The 19,163-nt window shown below is 42.4% G+C and overlaps 1 protein-coding gene across 4 annotated transcripts in view; it reads right to left on the bottom strand.

Annotated features, from left to right (window-relative positions):
- The window catches only part of ALK (ALK receptor tyrosine kinase), a 258,012-nt gene that overhangs the window by 13,647 nt on the left and 225,202 nt on the right, over positions 1-19,163 (bottom strand). For 3 of the 4 annotated variants that reach the window (XM_015856918.2, XM_015856919.2, XM_015856921.2), the window contains exons 12-22: positions 14,920-15,082; positions 11,322-11,472; positions 9,465-9,596; positions 8,648-8,792; positions 7,543-7,725; positions 5,953-6,051; positions 5,311-5,463; positions 3,988-4,086; positions 2,545-2,731; positions 990-1,080; positions 74-138 (exon numbers count right to left, since the gene is read on the bottom strand). In XM_015856918.2, coding sequence (XP_015712404.1) covers positions 74-138; positions 990-1,080; positions 2,545-2,731; positions 3,988-4,086; positions 5,311-5,463; positions 5,953-6,051; positions 7,543-7,725; positions 8,648-8,792; positions 9,465-9,596; positions 11,322-11,472; positions 14,920-15,082 — 1,468 coding nt within the window. The remainder of the gene's footprint in view (positions 1-73; positions 139-989; positions 1,081-2,544; positions 2,732-3,987; positions 4,087-5,310; positions 5,464-5,952; positions 6,052-7,542; positions 7,726-8,647; positions 8,793-9,464; positions 9,597-11,321; positions 11,473-14,919; positions 15,083-19,163) is intronic. The other variant, XM_015856920.2, reaches the window with a different exon arrangement.

Here is a 19,163-nt window from a genome sequence, read left to right as displayed (position 1 = left end):
TCTATTCATTTGGAACATTTTTGCTTACAGTGCTGGTTCTACTCAAGTCCTTGTTAATCTTATCCATACACACCTAATAATGAGAGCTTCCATGAGGAAGTCCAGCTCATCTTGCTCTGAACACACTTCAGGCAATGTCTGGAAAAGAAAAAACAGGTTGACAAGGAGAAGACTGACAGATGTCGAACATCTGACACAATGAAAAGCACTATTATTGTCTGCAGCCATCCTTGTTTCTCTCGAAAGAGCCCTTGTTCCAATAATAGCTAGAGCATTACAAAAATAGACTGTGAAGCTTGCTGAGAGGTACAGATCAGGACACATAAAAGCCACTATCATCCTCCTCCTAGTAAAGGAAGCACCCCAGAGCACACAGGGAACAGTGCTAATATATGAGACTCCACTGTGTTCAGAAAGAGGAATGAGATAATAGCTCCTGAGCTCTCAGACAGTGCAATACCACTACCTCCTATCAAAACTATTTAAGACTACGCTGCTACGTAACCTCTAGGAGAAAACAAGGTAGCCAAGCTGCTGAAGAACCCTACCAGATTCCCTTAAGATTTGCCTGTGCATGGAAGTCCACCTCCTGCCTACAGGCTTTGTGATGTATGTGCCAGCTGCCCTTAGCTACATGGAGACTTCTGTCCCTCTCACTCAAAGGCTTTGAACAGGTTGCCACACCAGGAGTAGCATGCACAGGACGGACAGAGGGCAGACTTATGTCTCATTCCTGCTGTCTACTGCAGCTATATGGGAAATGTTTGTCTTTTTACTACTTACAAACAACTTCTTTTAAGTCTTACAAGCCCATATGTGACAACAAGCTGTACCACCACTGTGATGAATGGAAGTGCTGCAACAGAACAGCAACCTTTCTATGCACATCCTATGGTAATGCTTAAATCATCTCTATTTTTATAATGCATTGGGACTCTTGGGTGAAAAGTGCATGAAACCATCATGATAACTCATACGCTGTCACTTACTTTCACAGCCACCTGCAAGGGAGTGGGGTCGCTGGGGATCCCTGCCACCTGACCTTCATATACCTCACCAAAGGCTCCGTGGCCCAAACCCCTGGACAGACCAGAGAAGACAAGAAGGTTTTACTACAGAGAACATACATTATAACACTGTGGTCACAGCTCACAGAATGGGCTCGCAGTTTTCATGGCAGTGAAACAGGGAGATCTGGATGTTGGCACTGATAACAACGCACCTCACGCTATGCAGCAGACTGAACCTTTGGATAATTGTTCCTGGACCTAAAACGTATGTGATTGGTAGGGAAAGCAATCCTCAACTGCCCCAGTGAAATCAAACTGCTGGTACTGCAAAGTGCAATGGACAGCATTTTCTACTGCTTTGGTGCCAGTGCTCTAGTGGTGGGTTCTCCAAAGCAGGCCAATAAAGACAGTTCTCTATGCCTTGGTGTTTCCACACCCTAATTAATAGTTCCCATGTTTATGCGTTGCCAGTGGAGAAGATAACAAACAAGAAACTAGGAAGCAAAGTGGTTCTCAGAGTACCTAGATTACAAACCAATTATATTTTCCTGGTTTGCTCTGTGACTCCAGGTAAATACCTCAGCAAGGAAATGGTGATAACAGTGTTTCGTAAAGCACTTGGCTCCAGGAATTCATGCTGAGAATTGTAACAAGAACAGACTATGAAGCTTATGGTTTTATGTCTAATAAGGAGCATACAGGAAAGAAAAAATAATCACACACCACATCCTGTCCTACGTCCTTGTGATACAGAATTTGCACACCTGCCTATTCAGTCTTTGCTCACTGAGTAGTAAGCCAACTGGTGCTACAACAATGATACCATATGGGTGACATCTAACAACACAGTGAACTCTCTTAGACAATGAGACTACATCCCAGATCCTGGAATCCTCTTAACATTGCATGAGTGTAGCAGAAGCTTGAGACTCCCAGAGACATTTCTGCACCTCAGTCTGGGATAAGAGGTGTTTACTTCCACAACAGGCACTTTTCTGGTAGTGCCAGGTCTGACCTCAGAGCTGCACTGAGTGTTCTCTGCTTTTGTGTGGGCAGTGTGCTCTGGTGAGAGTAGTCTCAGCAGTGAAACCGCAGTGAGGACTGTCTGTAACACAACCACTTCTGTAATACCATTTTGTAGGTATCAGCTCTGCTGTGCCTGATCACCGTCTTACAAATTAGAAGTCTACTGCTCATAATTCACTTTCCCTACCCCTATCAGTTCCCAGCTGCATCCTCTGCTCTCTGCAGCTTGCCACACTTCAGATCTCATTTCAGAGCCCAAGTGACAAAGGCAGCAGCAGCACAGGGTACACTAGAAACTTCCAGATGCAGTCCAGCAAGATACGTATGCAAGGGAGAAATGTGGTAACAATGCAATAAAGCTACAGGGCAGTGCAGGCTGCATGGACAGCTCTGAGCATCATCTTTATCAGCACTTATGTTTTCTAAGCTCTCCTGATTCCTTTTGGGATTTTTGCATAAAGTGATGCCACAATAATGTGGAGCACGGGGAAGGCAAAGATGAATTTACCGGATGAGGGAGATGTTTTTGCGAGGCACCTCTTTGAGGTCACTAATGGATGTGGTCTTTCCTGCAAAGCAGTAGTTGGGATTGTAGTCTGTCATAATAGTGGAGGTACGCAGCTTGCTCAGCTTATATTCTGGGCTCTGTAACTCCATCTGCATGGCTTGTAGCTCCTGGTGCTTCCGACGATACACTAAATATAGAGAACATGGTAAACCAGCAATGCAGATTGCCTTTGGGAGATGAAGGCAGTTGTGGATAGACAAAACTGTTACATCAGAATAACACACTGTACATAAATCTATTTTGCAGCACTTCCTGTTTCTAAACAACAGAGTTGGGCTAAATTTATCTCTTGAACCACTTCACCGCTACCTTTGAAACCTCATTGGAAATCGCACTTAGAAAGAAGACATCCTGTGGATATTCCTTGGAATAGTAATTGATATTGCACGTTCTTTTTTCAAAGCAAGATGCCAATCTGGTACAGGTTAAATCAGTGTTACCTTTACCTTTCTATGGGAGCTGGATGGGGCCCAGAGACTGTGACTGTAACAACTACTGCATCCACTCCAGCAATGTTCCTCAGAGGAAGAATTTGAGTCATAAGCACTCACTGGCAAAGGCAGATGGATGTAACGACCTATCCATAAGCCCTCCCTGTCCTCCATTTTCCTCCTCATTGCTTTTGCTTTGATCTTTTTAAAATTGCTGCTTTTTCCTGAGATGAGAATGATGGCCTGGTTGGACAGAGAGCGGGTTATTCTTACACATTCTGAGATATAATTAGTCACTTTTAAAGGGGCACTGTCAGGCTAGAAATCACATATCCAGAAATCACATATCACACATATCATGTGTGTGCAACTGACAATTCCCAAAACTCTTAACACTGAAACAGCTGTGCAAATCTAATTGACCAGTTGCCACTTGCTACTCTGGGTATGTCATTTCCCTCCTCTCATTTCTACACTGTGGACAAAGAAAGGTGGCAGAGCTGTGGTTTGAATCACTGGCTGATTCTCACTGATTCGGATCTGTTCTGCTGGCAACCAAATGCAAGAAAAGCACAGTTTAAAATAAGAAAATGCAAGGGTTAAAAATGCTTTTTTGATTTTCAAATAAAGATGCCAAGCACATCCACGCTCCACAAATCAGCAGGCTGTGTAAGGTGAACTTTGTGGGAATTTCAAGCTTAAATGTCATACATTAAGGGGCTAAATCTGTCTATAGGCGCACAAATAAAGAGGTTTGCTTTTAGATATGAAACTTCCTCAAATTGGTCAGCGTAGTTAGAAACAGCTGCAGAAATCTCAAAGAGTGTGTGTGGGAAGGTGCCATTCAATACAGCAGCAGCTATAAACCGCACCTTTTTGCCTCCCAGGGCCCGATTATTCTTGTATCAGATCCAGCCATCACATGAAGAAGTCATTGCAGAGAAACACTCACCTATCATGATTCCTGAAAAAGCCAAAATTAAGGCAGCAACCAATGCTGAAGTCACTACTGACAAAACCAAGGAGAGAGGGAGATGAACCGTTGGCTCAGCTGCAACAGAGACAAGAGGAAAAGGAATTACATTTGACACGATCTTCCAGCAGAAGCTTTGTTTTTTGCAGCTAGATTTGTCTGCTTTTCCTCCCATTTACTCATCTGCTGCTTCTATAGCGTAGGAGCAACCTCTGATGCGATCGGCTCTCAGGATCGATGAACTCAAATATCTCATTGTTTTACTTTCCTCAATTAATACCAAGCCATTAAAACAGATGGTTTGCTATCAAGGAATTAACATGTGCACTCCCTGTATATGAAAACAAGACCATAAAAGCTGGGGGTAGAAGGCTGGGGAGATGGAAAGAACATTAAATAGCCTGGTCTAGAGTGCCGCTATCAATGCCAGATCAGAGCAGAAGGAGGACTGCAATATATCATCTCCTAAATGCATCTAGTCCAGGCACACAAAACTGATAACATATGCACTGCGAAGTATTCCCTAGCTGCACCCTCACTTGGATCACAAGCCACTCAATGACCACCTATTAAGGTTTACTTCACCCTGCAAAATGACCACGCTTTTACTCACTTTGCAGGTGCCCGTGGTAAAAATACAGAACAATTTTTCCATGTCAGTGACAAAGCTGAGAGCAGGATCCCAAAAGCCTGGGGTCACTTGCTACACTGCCGGGCAAGAATATGAAATAAAACCTTGTAATGCAGTTCTAAGCATTCGGTTTCTTAAGCAAGGCAAGTACAGGCACTGCCTTTTATTTTCCTCTCATGCAGAATTTTTTACAGATCCTGCATATACACCTTGTATCCAAGCCCACAGGAACCGCACTCCCCTTTACTTGTACATTACCTCGGGGTTCTTAAGAGAAATAACCTGGAAATTTAGCTGAAAAACTCCTTTTCTGAGAAAACTTTCATGATTTCAAAGCAAAATGTGACTGTTCTTGCAACCAGACCTGCTGCCCTTTGCCTCTTGCAGATAAAACTTGGCTCACAATCCTCAGTGCCCAGTATGTGGTTGATATACTACAAAGCAAACCAGAGATGCTGCTCTTTGCACCATACCCCTGCACTGATATGTCTGTGTTCTAGCAAAATAACTGTACAGCCAATAGCAGCAGAAAAGAAGATAGATAACATACAACAGGAGCCATTTTTAAGAGAGAGACAAGATAAGATTTCCAGATGTCTTACAGTCCAAGCTATAGATTCTGACCATGTGTTTTCCCTGTTTCACACCTTACCAGCCTATCATCTACTTACCTATGCAAGACACACCATCCTCAGCCAAGTCTGTGCCTGGCTCACAAAAGCAAATGACTTTTTGAGTCTCAAGATCAACACGGCACTCGTCCATCTCACAGTGACTGCAGTTAAGGTGCAGCCTAATATCCACCTCTCCATGCCCCTCTGTCACTAGGGAATGGATGAAAGAAGCAAAGTTAAATACTGGCAACATCGTTCATATCATTCCCTCGGGCACTGACAGAAAAGGAGGCACTATGGCCACAGTTGCTGACTGTGGTGGAGAAAAGCCCCATCTAAGGAACTGTTTTCTTCCCACTTTTCATGGTTGCTGTTCTCACATAGAAAATAATGCCCAGCTACATTAACGTCACTGCAGCTGAGGTGCTCTCAGAAAATATCTGTCACGTAGATATTTTCTAAACGCAGTGAAAACACCCAAACAGTGACATCTGGGCAAACACCGGCATAGAGATAGCTGGAGTGGCAGTATTTCTGGGGAGCATTTATACACCACTGCATTGGCCAAGCAATTTTTCTCCCTCTTGTTAAGAATGACAATAACACGTATCCAAAGGTTTCTGAAGGGTCTTACAGATGCAAACTAGTCTTAACATGGAAAGAAAGCCACTAGAGGAGACTGCAGACCAACATGAATACCTTTAAGTGCTGGAGTGTATAAAGTACCAATCGGATTAATAAAGGACACACCATCCTCCCCATCCACCTCTGGGTCATTGTCCTCTGCAGCATTGCCACCTACGTCAAACCAGAAGTTACCTTAACAGACCAAGGCGCATTAGCACTAAAATACAGATAAGCATTGCAACATGCACGGCTTCAGTGTATTTAGGGAGACATCCAAATGAGAAAAGAGAATACATCAAAGTATTTAAAACATAGGGATCACCTAGTGAGTTTCGGTATGAAACACTGGTCTTTCAGGTCTAGAACTTCAATTTATAGCAGCGGATTATTACAGCCTTAGCTCTGTTTTTAGGCGAACTGTTGCAAACTAAGGTATGAATTTCATCTTTAACCATTTGGATGCTGTGAAAACACATAAGGCCTTCTCAGTATCAATGTGGCCAAGAGACTGGAAAACACCAGTGCTCAGTTCAGTATCCTTGCTGATCCAGGTATGTGTCAGCAGAGGGAATAAGTGATCTGATAAACCTTCTTCTCCTTTGCACCCTGAAAACAGGGTGGTCCACCAGGAATGGGGACTGGAGGAATTTGCTCTTCAGTTGCTCATTTGTGCTTGGGCATATAAAACATTCTAGGAGCTAAGTACGAGCAATCCATGAACAAGTCAGAAGCATAGTAAGGTCCGTGTATTTCACAGAAGCATGCAAGGATCCCCCCACCCCCCACCAATAATGGCTTTTCCTCTTTAACCATCTTCAGTGCAAAGCAAAATTATATCATGTGAGGCATTCTGTTGGGAAAAGAAGCATTACACAGAAACATTGGTACAAAACATGCACTTATTTAAACTCATTACTTCCTCTCAGAATTTCAAGTCTAACATGGGCTTGATTTAAGCTGTGGAGAACCAGGGGTTAAAAAGTCCACCACAGTGCAGATGGCTGAAGAAACTATGAGGCCCAGGAGATTAAGGATTAGTAGAGATCTTGAATCTGGTCCACACCAGTTATAATCAACATAATGCCATCTGACAGCTGTCCTGAGACCCACATGAAATTAGTTCCCTGTTGCCTGAAGTCAACACCACCATCATTATTAAGAGGGGTCCTGGCTGGCAGCCTGAGCGCAGGAACCATAGGGCAGTGGAGCCGCTCTGCCCCCAGAGACCACCTGTGTAGGACTGAGGCCTACCCATAGCAGGGCAGGGTGGAAGCAGCTGCACCCTTCGCCCAGCATAAAATCTGGCATCCAGTCTCCAGGACCAAAGCACTCCAAATACTGGAGCTGGCAGTGGAGCACACAGCCTATGGCTCCCGCTTCTTCAGCATTATAACCCAAAAATGGATGGCTCGAGAATCACGGAACAATCTCGATGGCACATTTTCCAGAGTGCAAAGCCAGGATCACAGCTGAAGGACTGACATCTGGCTGTGCTCTAGGACTAAATGCCATACGTTCATCCATTGCTAAAAAGGCAACACACAGACATACTATTAGGTAACAGTCAAATATGCTAGCTACAGGAGAATTATCTATCAGCCTTTTGCTGACCATTAGCACTAAAGGAGGGGAAGGGACACCTTGAACACGAAGCCACTTTACCTATATATCCTCCGCCTCCTCCACCTGAGGAGCACCCCCCTCCACCCCCTCCGAAACCCCCTCTTGTCTCCCACCCCCACTTCTTCATGGCCTGGGGGCAGGATCTTCCTCCAGTAGCACCTTCCAGCAAGGATTTTCCTGACCACAGGAAGGAAGTGTTATCATTCCAGCCACCTCCACCACCTGTGGTTAACAGAAGAGAAAAGGCATAAGCAAAGGTTATTTTTTTGTTAAAGAACAAACAAACACCGTAGGGATCCACTGAATGAGCACTCGTTCAAAGCACCTCGGCTGAAAGTACAGATTTCATTCTGTGGTTAGAAGAGATGTCCTTTCTACACAGTCCTACAGTGACCTGACTTTAGGGCTTTAATTATGTTAATCATCTGCACCTCTTTTCACCTATCACATGAGGACTAGTGTTTCCAATGGAAAATGCCAAAAGATATCCCTACCTACTCTCCAACCACTTGCTTCTAAGCTTGCAGAGCCTTCTCTTCCTCTTTGCAAAAAATAAAATAATAAATCCCAGTGCTGTTTCTAATCTGGAACAAAAGGAATTCAGTGGAAGGGATGCAAAAACGTCCCACTCTGCTCAAAATACAACAGAGTCACCTGTGACTCACTTCCAGCTTTGCAGATTGCTCAGTACAAGGTCTCTTCACAGAGACTCCTAGCCAGCGTGCAATTATTCTCCTTCCACATAAGCCAAAGAAACTATGAGTATGTCTAAAACAGCGCAAGGAGCTGTATGGTCTTATCATCGCAGCAAACTCCCTCGTCAATCATGACTGAGTGGAGGGTTGTTAGAGTTAGTGTGGTTACGTTATGGTTGGACTTGACGATCTTTAAGGTCTTTCCCAACCTGAGCAATTATGAATTCATTATCAAAATAACAAACGTTGCTTATCAGAGGTCTGACACTATTTTAACAGCATTCCACTGTTCCTGATATCCTCATTAAGGCCAAGTGGGTACATCCTACATGTATCTGATGTATTTCCAACTCCTCAGAATGTTTTCAGAAGCTTCACTTCAGCTCCACAGAATCTGGGAGAATCAAATATTCATGATGGTTTTCTTAAAAAGAATACATTTTTCTTACCTGCAGCTCCTGAATTTCCATTCAGCCCTGGAACAGAGGAATCATTCTCCAGCCTTTCTGGATGAAATGTGTCTGTTTTGGCCCTGTAGGCCCTGCCACCACCTCCTGCTGCAATTATCAAGGGGACTGGTTCTCCATTCTCCATCTTAAGTTCAGAAGTAAAGGCGGTATTCAGACTGAGTCACACACACAAATGGAAATTCAACCACATGCTTGTTACTGCACATTGCACTAAGCAGGCATTTAGAACTGCTGAACATTACAAATCACCACTGCATTATTTATGCACCAACATCCAAAAGATTAACGAATAGCACTAGTTCTACCGAATTCTGCAACAGGGAGCAGAGGCAATTGGCAGCTCTGTGAATTACAAATCTTGCAATGTTATCGTGTTATAAGCTTCATCAAGCAAAACAGCTAAAAGGTGTAAGGCACTTCACAGAGCAATATGACGTCTGCAAAAAGGACGTTAAAGGACGGCTACACTGGAAACTGTCTGAACACGCAGAGCTCTGTAAAATCATGTAGAAGTCAGGTTGTTCAAACATATTATTCACCAGGGTGAATATCAAACTGTTGCAAAGTCATTTCCAAGCCACTAAAGCAAGCATGGCGATACCGTGAAGCCATTCTAAAACATGTGAAGAGCCATCTCTGCTCTCTCCAACTATCAGCTAGACATGAAGGACACCCAGAGCTCATTTTGTGGCCCATTTCTCACAGGTGTACAAAATAAATATTTCAGGCTGTGTTACTGGAGGCAAGTGGCAGGATGTATTCATGCTGAAGGTGCACAAAGACTATGTTTCCATACCTTAAATATATAAGTTGCACCTCCCCCGCCTCCACCTCCTCCTGCCCATTCATTGACACTTCTGTTCACACGTATCTCCTCTTCAATCACGTTGTTCTCTCCAATGCAGACTTTCTGTATAACGTCATTATTCTGCAAACAGAAGAGCAGGGCTGAACTCTGAAAATAAATTTCTATGTTCTAGTACATACACAAGCTTTGTGGTCCCTCTGCCCTCTCAAACCACGTCTATCAAGAGCTAAAGTGTATTGGAGGCTCACACAAATGTAGCAGATCTCACCTAAATAGTCACAGCATGCACAGTAGCCATGAGCTCAGAGATGAATAATCCAGCAGCACTAATATTGTAATTACCAGAGCTAGGATGTTCAAAGCCTATGAAAACAACCGCTATCCCAGCTTTGACTGCAAGGTTGACACAACATTAAAGAAAATACTTAACTAGAAACTGTCTTGTTATATACACCGTACTCACTGAGCTAATGGCATTTTAAGGAAAAAAGGCACAACCAGTTGTACAGTAGAACTGCTGTGTTTCCACCTACTTTCACATATGTGTTTTCTTTTGGAAGGGAGAGCTGATAAAAGCATCTTCCTCAAGTTACAAACTATTCTGTTGACCACAAAACAGTGTGCCAGAAAAATGAATGGCATCTACTTAGAGTTTGTGGACTTGTCTATGGAGCAAAACAAGCCTCTCCTTTACCCTCTCCTTAATTGACCAGAAGTTGGGTGGGGATGATTAATATGATGACAAAGTCAATGACTCAGAGGAGCCACTAGATTACAACTGAATTAAAAAAATCCTTCATAGCGAAGACATAACTGATTACAATCCAATCTAGTAAAGGTCCACTCTACAAGTCAATACAATCTCTCTGCTTCAATGAAAGAATCACATTAGCACTCAATAAATTCTCACTGAGATTACAGAGACCTGAAATTTAATGACTCCATATATTACCCTGAGCTGGAATGTCCTAGTTATAGACGTTAGATGGAAGTTTGAGTTAGGGCACTTCTTATTTCAGAGAGGCTTCATATTTACGGTTTGTTTGTAGATGTGTGTAATTCCAGGTTTAACGTTATTTATTTCAGCACATGGCCTTGAAAACCCCACTTTGTTGTCTGCATCTTTCAAACCTTCTCTGCTCTAACAGACGGTCAAACTTTCACTTCCTGGATGCCAGCCATCTAAAAGCTGAGAAATGCACAGCATTTAATGCCCATCTCAGATCTGTAGGTGAAATTTCAGCAGATAAGGCTTAGTTCTGATCATAACAATCTCCTAATCCCAGATCCTCCAAAGAATATTAAAAGATTAACATATTACTGTGTCTGCAAATGGCAGAAGTTGCTCCTTTCCATCTAGATATTTGCAGCAGTGTTTAGCTAGTAACACAAAAATCAGGGCTTTCTCAGCAGAAATTCATTTGTCTCTCCAATCCCACACAGAAAATAAACAAATGGGCACAGTGAGGTGGGCATCTCCCAGTGCAATATATTGTGCCAGTTGTAGGGCTGGACTAAACAGCAGAGCAAAGCCAGAGCTCTGTGAAGTCAAAGGAAAGGAAAGCAGAGTTGACTGCTCCATCTGCAAACCCACACAGACACTATGAGATATGCAGATGAATCAGAAGCCTGTGGTATTATCAGTGGGGCCGGAATTTATAAGAGGAAGAGAGCCTACTGATATGGCACTTTATCTTTGGACATTCCAACCCTCTCAGTAAAACTGCACATGTCCCTTGAAACCTATAAACCCAAATCTCACACTTACAATGATTTTCTCTGTAAACAGACAAAACTCCACCGATCTGTAGGTATTATGGCAAAGCAAAAAGGACAGTCTCTTACACTAGGGCAGGCATCTTCTCCTTGCTGTCCCACCAAGATATACAGCGTATCATCCTTCTGGAGGTCAAAAATTCCCAGTACGGACACGCCGTGGGATCTCACCATGGTGTTCTTCCCTCCTTTCCCACCAGCAGCTCCATAACCTGAGATGCTGCAGGAAAGAATGTGGTAGCTGAGTTGTTCCAGACAAGAGGAAGATAAAATAAGTGACTTATGGGCACTGAGTGCTCAGTACACCTAAACTGTACACAGCATCACAGGGCCTTGCCCCAAAGACCTGACGCTCCAAATACATATAAATCCAAAGCTTGGAGACTGAGGTCTTCTATGTGAGTTGATGAACTTGGGTACCTACAAAACGGCGTCTTTCACATTGCTGAGGACACACTGTGCAAGTCCCTGTAGTTTCACATTTTAGTATATGTAGCATATCTTGTTTCCCAGAAGGCAAGTCCTTGAGAGGTGAGCAGTGAGCGCTGCAGTGCTGTGTTGCCCTCTTTACATATTTGCAGCAGTTTTTACCATGAGACTGCAAAGCATGTCATAAATATCATGAAACATTACTTCTGCGACTTCATCAGCAAGTGAATGGTGGCAAACCAAGCCAGCTCAGTTTAGATCTGAAATAAGTAGGTGATTTCCCACTGACTTTCATAGCTCTACAGCTATTCCTGTGAGAGTAAAATTCAACCTGGAGTGTGTAAACAGTGACTGCAAGGCTGAAGATAGAAATTATTTCCTCGTCCAGTAAAGACACTCTCTTTAACTCCCACCCTTTAGCATACGGTGGGGTCTTTGCCCAGCACAGTCCTACTGGCTGAAAGCAGAGCAAACCAGCAGAGCTCAGTGTGTATAAGCACTCTCACCAGGTCAAGCGGGCAGCTCCTTTCCTCAGGGAACAACCAGGTCACTCTCAGCTAATTCCTTGCCCTGAAAGGAACTCACCCTGTGATACCACTCTGAGGCAGCCAGCCTAGAGCAATTTCAATGTCATAGCAAACATGGAGATTCAAGTGCCTCATAAAGCAGATTAGATCCTTGCAATGTGACACGACTGTGTTCATGCCACTCTCAGTAACCAAAGCAATCATTTCTCAGTAAGGCTGCACTGGAGCCAGCAGAAGAAGTGATAAACACACAGTACTGGGCTCCCCTGAGCAGACGCTGCATGAACCTGAAGACTGAGCTAAATTTACTGTAGAATTTTGGAATGCTTAATGAAGTGCGCTGTCAGGCACAGCAAGCTGGCATGGCTAATCGGCTGCAATTAGGGGCCATATTTTTCTGTGCATAAACAGATTTTGCATATAAGCAATGATATCACAAAAATTGAGAAAGCCCATTCCTGCCTCATTCATGGGCTGCAAACAAATAATAAATGGCAGGTTTGGGAGACAGTCATTTCATATCTAAAATGTGTATTGCTATTTAAACAGATGGGTTATCTTGACTTCACATTGGAGCAGGATCCCTTTCTTTAGGCAAGACTTTCTTTTATGGGAGGGATACACTTAAATCATATTGGATCACAGGCCTAGATGTGGGATGACAAAGCCTTCTGGATGCTTTGAAGACAATCTAGGAAAAAAAAATACTCTTTTATACTGCCTAACTTTATTATTATTATACAGTGTGCACCTCATGGAATTGAACCAGCTTATTTTGTCCACATCAGCACTGGAGCATATAAGAATGCAATCTTCAAATGAAGCAACGTACAGTGAGTGGCCTCCACAGCTGGTGGGGTAAGCTTATGGTAGCAGAGTTTTGTGAAACGTTAAGCTTCCTGTCTTTGTGAGTTAATAAAGCATATTTTGCCCTGTGTTCACATGACCTATATTTGCCTTATTCAATTACTAGGTATATAACTCACTGTGCTGCATTACACAGTGTAAGATGCACTGATGAACCAAACCAGCTTTCTAAACAGCCCAACAGCCAGCTGGAGGATTTTATCTCTGGGTCAGATATACTGGGGATGGGTATCAGATGGACCTATAGGATTTGCAGTGCTGCAGGCCTGCAAGGGAGAGCTAAGTACAGGCTGTGGATCCAGCCTCTGGAAAGCCTAATGCTGATACTGCAACTTGATGTTTTCCTAGAGCTATGCTGTACTGGGGGGTCCCTTCTGCTCCTCCAGCAGTATCAGGAATATGCCAAGATAATTTAGGTCCACAGTTGCTGCCTCCTTTCCTCAGGCTGTGAATTCTTTACAGCAGCCTTAAGAAGCACAGAAGAGAATGTCATCTAGTTAATGCCATTTATTATCTATACTGAACTAAAAGCCTGTTAGGTCATTTATAGGACTTAAATATTTACGACCTTCCTGCAGGAGCCTCATTTCACCTGTGGTTTGTATTGTGTAGCAAAAATCAGCCTGCAGTTGCACTAAAATTTTGGCTCTTTCTTGGCCTATGATATGAAAGGAATGACAATACTGTAAGTTTATTGCCTCTTCTCTTTTGGGCTATACTTTATATCCTTATTTACTGAATGCTGGTCCTGAAAAATTCTCTTCACCTCAGGCAACTTATTTTTGATAGTTGAGTAAAATGTCATGGATGCTTTCTTCATTATCATCAATCCTTCTGGTAACAGGCACTCCGGCAGAGCTCAAGCCGAGCCTGACCTAGCCAGTTTCTCATAAATGCTTTGCAGCAGACTTCTGTTAGAGACTGGCTATCAATCCCCAGTATATACATATATTCTCAGTAAGACCAAAAAATCCACAAAAACAACAGCAAATAAGGTGCCAGTAAGTTTTAACTGAAATTTGGCCAAAGGCTACACTAGAATTTTCTGCTTCAAAATCCATGACACTATCCTTAGTTCCAATGCTGCATTAAAAATACACTAGATAATCATTGATTCATTGAGACAAAGTGGTGCATGTTATGGCTTGTTGCTACTATTCAGATACAGTGGGCTAAACTTTGCACTTTTCCCCACAGCAGAAGCAAAAAAAAAAAGGAAAAGTGGTAAAAATCAGCTTAAGTTGCATTAAATTGTACCTGATCATCTCCCTTTAAGGACAACTCTATAGGAGGATTTAAGCATTTTAACTCTCAGTGTCAAAGCCCAACACTTAGGTGGCTGGCTTCCAAAATCAGTTCTACAGTAGTGACAGGCGCACAGACTCAACCTACTATATCTGCTTCCAAATCATTGCAGAGGCTGATGCAATCTGTCCTGTAAGAAAAGCTGAAGAAGTTGTACCTCCTACATCAGAGGAAGAGAGGGAAAAACTGATTCTGATCCCAGAGTTCAATGGATGGCATATAGGATGCATTGACCTTGGCTCGGGGAGGTCAAAATACCCAGTTTTCAGTTACTTATAAAGCTCTCCCATCCTGTAAGTTATTCAGGCTGAATATTTATGTGCCTCAGGACAGTTGTTTCTTCTCTTCTCCATTTCACCAAATAACTGCATCTGCAGGACAACAAATCTACAACTGAAAAGAACTGTAAATCACAAAATCAAGGAGAAGTATATCTTCCTCGATTTGTGAATACAACACATACATGTCTAGCACGTATCCACAGCTTGGAAAAAATTTAACACAAAGCATCTTATGGGAATAACAGATGTTTCCCTTACCTGTATGTGTTGGTTGCTGGTACTCTCCAAATCTGAATACCTTGGAGAATCCCCTCAGCTCCAACAATCACACTGAGGTTGGAGTTCCTGTAGGCATCATTGCATTGGCTCTGTGTGGGGCCATAGGCTCCGCTAGCACCACATGTTGTGAACAGCCAGTGATCTGAAATGAGAGCGTAGACAAACCATGCTCTGAGCATGCAAAGATCAAGTAGCTACTCTGCTCTTCATCCACTCTCTGTTACTGCAGTATCAAGAGAAGAATTTGGCCCTCGAGGTTTTAGCCAGAACAAATATTCACACAATTCTTTCAAATGACTCATAACACTGTACAGCTTTGACAGTTTTTCATCTAAAACTTCTCAAAACTGCTACAACCATGAGCACGGCTTTACTTCTTCTAAGGCTCAGAAAAACAAAGACGGCAGAGTAGAGCAGAAATAAAATGCAGCACAGACCACTCAGCCTCTGGCTTTGCTCACTAGGCTGTTACGCAGTATGCTGTGTAACCTCGAGACTGTGCATTCTAGCCATTTCAGCTCATATTTATATTGAAATATATTTTGTATGGGAAGCTAGCTGTAAATACATCACGATCTCAGTGAGTACAACATAACAGGAAATTGGTAACTGTTTGAATAATGATTTTGATGAGGTTCAAGTGAAATCTCAAAAGGTGAAACACCTACCTGGTCTGTAGAACAAGCATTCAGCTCTTCATGTTATAGTTCAGATCTTTGGGTGTAAATCAATGCCCCTCTATTGCAGCCTTTCTCATCAAATGGAGAGACCAGCTCAGTACAAATAGCTTTCTAGAACGTGGCTTTGATGATTTGTGCCTCACAAACCTGAATTTTAATTTGAATACATGATTCCAGCATGCTGCTAGATCACAATGCTCCTATAATACCCACCTCTACATATTGGCTCGTAAATAAGGAAATATTGCCTACGTAATCAAAACTAACATCTAGATGGAAAACAAACAGACTGGGCAGTTTTTGGTGCACATTATTCGATTTATCATCCACATTTGTTAACAAGCTAACACACACAATCCAATGAACTCTATTATTCATCCTACTGACTGAGAACATGAGTATTATAAACTGCCACTAAAGACAAAAGACTTGAAACATGTCTAAAGAAAATGTTATTTCTATAAATGATGTTGGGCCAGCCGGTCCTCCTTATCTCATTGGCAAAGGGTAGTGTTTTGCTACCCAGCTTTCTCTACTGCAGTACAACATATGTGGGCTTTTTCAGAACTAACTAGCTCAGAAAGTGAGAACATTAGCTAGATTCTGCTTCTTGGCACCTGAAGCCATTTTCTGAGCAGCGCTGGTCCAGAACTGATAATGAACAAATGTCTGGACAAGACAGGCAAGCACTTCTACCATTACTGCTGCTGTAGCAGCTCACCTGTGAGAAATAAGAGAAACGGTAGTAAAGCCAACCACAAGTTTTCACAAACTAATCCCGGAGATGGGCTAAATTCATTCTTCAATGTGTGAAACGGATCAATTTGATAGTACTGCAAGAAATAAAGTGGCTGGTACTTCTGAAGAACATTCATAACAGAGCCTTGGCTGCTCCTGAAGTAATGCAAAACTGCTTTAGGAAAGCTTCCCTATCTAAGCATTACTGAGAGAATAAGGTCTTATGTCTTATTGCAAAATCTATATCACCTCTCCTTCAGACCTCCCTCCAAGGACCTTCTAGGCACTTTGCTACTATTGTATACAGATACACTCATTTTACTTATTTTTCAAATCCTTCAGCAATGAATGGCTGTATAATCTTAAAATTAGTAGATAGCAAATGGAATAATTCCCCTCTCCTCCTCAGACACTGTTACACTCCTCTCCATGAACAACAGGAATAAGGAGAAAGCACCTAAACAAGCAAACGGGCCTAAAGGTTCCTATGCAAAATGCTTCAGTAGCTCTGATTCTGCAAATACTTGTAGTCTTATACCTGAAGTTACTTAGCTTTATTATTTTTATTGGGGAAAAATAAAAAGAAAAAAAAAAACTGTGAAAAAAAAAACAACATCAAAATTTCACACAAAATGGAAGATGAGATCCTTCTGTCAGCTATCACAGCAATTTAACATTGCGGCATCCCAGTGGGCTCAGCCACCTGCACTGAAACATATGTTTAGTAAAGCAGACAGGTAAATGTCTTTGCTTGGAACAATAAGGAGCCATTTGGATGTCTCTGGTGAAACATCAAAAATGTTCCCAAAGGTAGAAGCAGGTGACCTTCAAGAGGACGATGTGCCCAAAACAAGAGAGAATGAAATGGAAAATGGAAAGAGATAAAACCCAATACAGACCACAGCATATCTTTAAGGTCTTTTCCAACCTGAGCAGTTCTTTGATTCTACCAACTACATCTCATTCTAAGCTGCTTTGTAATGACCCTCTATTTCCTTAACCAGCTCAACACCCCAATAGAACAGAAGAAAAATGCCCTCCTACTGTAAACATCACGCCTCTAAATCTTGAACTGAAAGTGTTTGGCATTTTCTGCTTCTTCAATAGCCTGTAAGGTGCTCATTTCAAGAGCACAGGCGGTAACAGGGCAAGACCAAACAGTTGTTTTTCTCCTGTTTATTTCCACTTTTATTTTTATACCAAAAGCCATCCCAACATTTAACAGCTTTGCTGCAGAATTAAATGGAATAGAATACGGCATGGCAAGAAGTTGCCCCTCATTTCAACATAAGTAGCACAGATAGGTCTCAATTACAGTTTTGGATACAGATGAAAAACCTTGCACTTCCCTTCCATTTCTCTCATCAGTTTCACAAAACTCATCCTCAATCTGCAGAAACAACAGTAGCTGAAAATCATAAATTGGTATTAAAAGAGACTCAAAGTACTCCCTGCCTCAGATAACCCACCATTTCTTTTCAAAGCAAGAATCTTCTTTCTTTTTTAGAGCATGAACAACCATTCATTCATTCTCTGTAATGTATAGGTTTTCTCCTGATTCTCAAAATGACTGCAGCATGTCTCTCAAGCTCAGCACTTCAACAGGTTGCTGCCTGCCACAGCAGCTCACACTTATTCCATTTGAAGCATTATTTTCATCTCCAAAGACTAAAGCAACAGCCCCGATCCCAAACTCCTTAAGCAGCCAGGTGAGAAGCACCGATGTTTTTCCACTGGTGTACAACTGTAATGTGTCGCATAGTGCATGGCATTGCCTCTTCTTCAATCTGCAGTGTGTGGCGGGGAGCACTGCTGGCACTGCCTTGGAATTCTGCCTGACTTCATACAAGATACAGATGCCTGATTTCCAGAAACAGCTGAGAATTCCCATGACGAAAATTAAAAGGAAGCCAAACGCAGGGTCCCTAATAGGTTCTTGCCATGGGCAGTTGGAAGATGCTAACTGGATTTAAGAACTGGAAATGCCTGTTTAGGTTAGGGGAAAGAAAATAAGTGAACTGAGATTCAGAATTGGGGTATTGCATTTCAGTGAATAATTTATATCTTGATAGAATGCCCACTTTCATGGGAAATTTGGCAAAGACCTATTTGGTCTGCTGCCCGCTCAGCCACACACCTGCCCTCCTCTGAAGCCTGGCAGGCTTCCTAACACACTCCTGAGGTCCCAGAAAAAATACTGTGCAAGAAGTGCCATTTAGCCCCTGCTAATATATATATATAAAATCCTTCTTCCCAAGTTTTCTTCCCAATTTGATTTACTGACATCTTTACACACATCGACAATTATTTTCTTCTTTAGAAGCAAAAATTCTTGTTTCCGTGCTGCTTGGCTGAGTACATAAAATGCACAGCAATTAACAGCACTGGATTTCAGCTGCAGCAAAGGGGATGGATGCCCGGCTCTTGCAAAAGAAAAAGAACAAAAGCCCACAAGACTTGAAATGATTAATTATTTTGAGGCTCTGATACAACTCACAGCCCAAGGCAGCGCTGCCGCAAATAACAACAAACAGCAAAGAAAACAGAGGCACAAAGCCTAAAGCCCATTCGTACAGCTAACGTAGAAAGCAATTTGACTGTCACATACAGCATATGAACCCCACATCACAAAACAGCCACTGGCATTTAGCTATACCTCAAGGGCCTAAATGTATTAAATGGCATTTGTTAAATTAAGCTGGTTTGAACCAAGGCTCAACTTGTTCCAAAGCAAAGCTTTCCTGTGATTTGAGGAAATCATAAACTAAGCACCATGGTGCTGGGCTTCTCTTAAAATAAAGCAGT

This window comes from Coturnix japonica, chromosome 3, assembly GCF_001577835.2.
Source record: "Coturnix japonica isolate 7356 chromosome 3, Coturnix japonica 2.1, whole genome shotgun sequence".
Lineage (NCBI taxonomy): Eukaryota > Metazoa > Chordata > Aves > Galliformes > Phasianidae > Coturnix > Coturnix japonica.
Note: the sequence above shows the minus strand (reverse complement) of the source record. Positions and strands in the feature narration are given on the sequence as shown.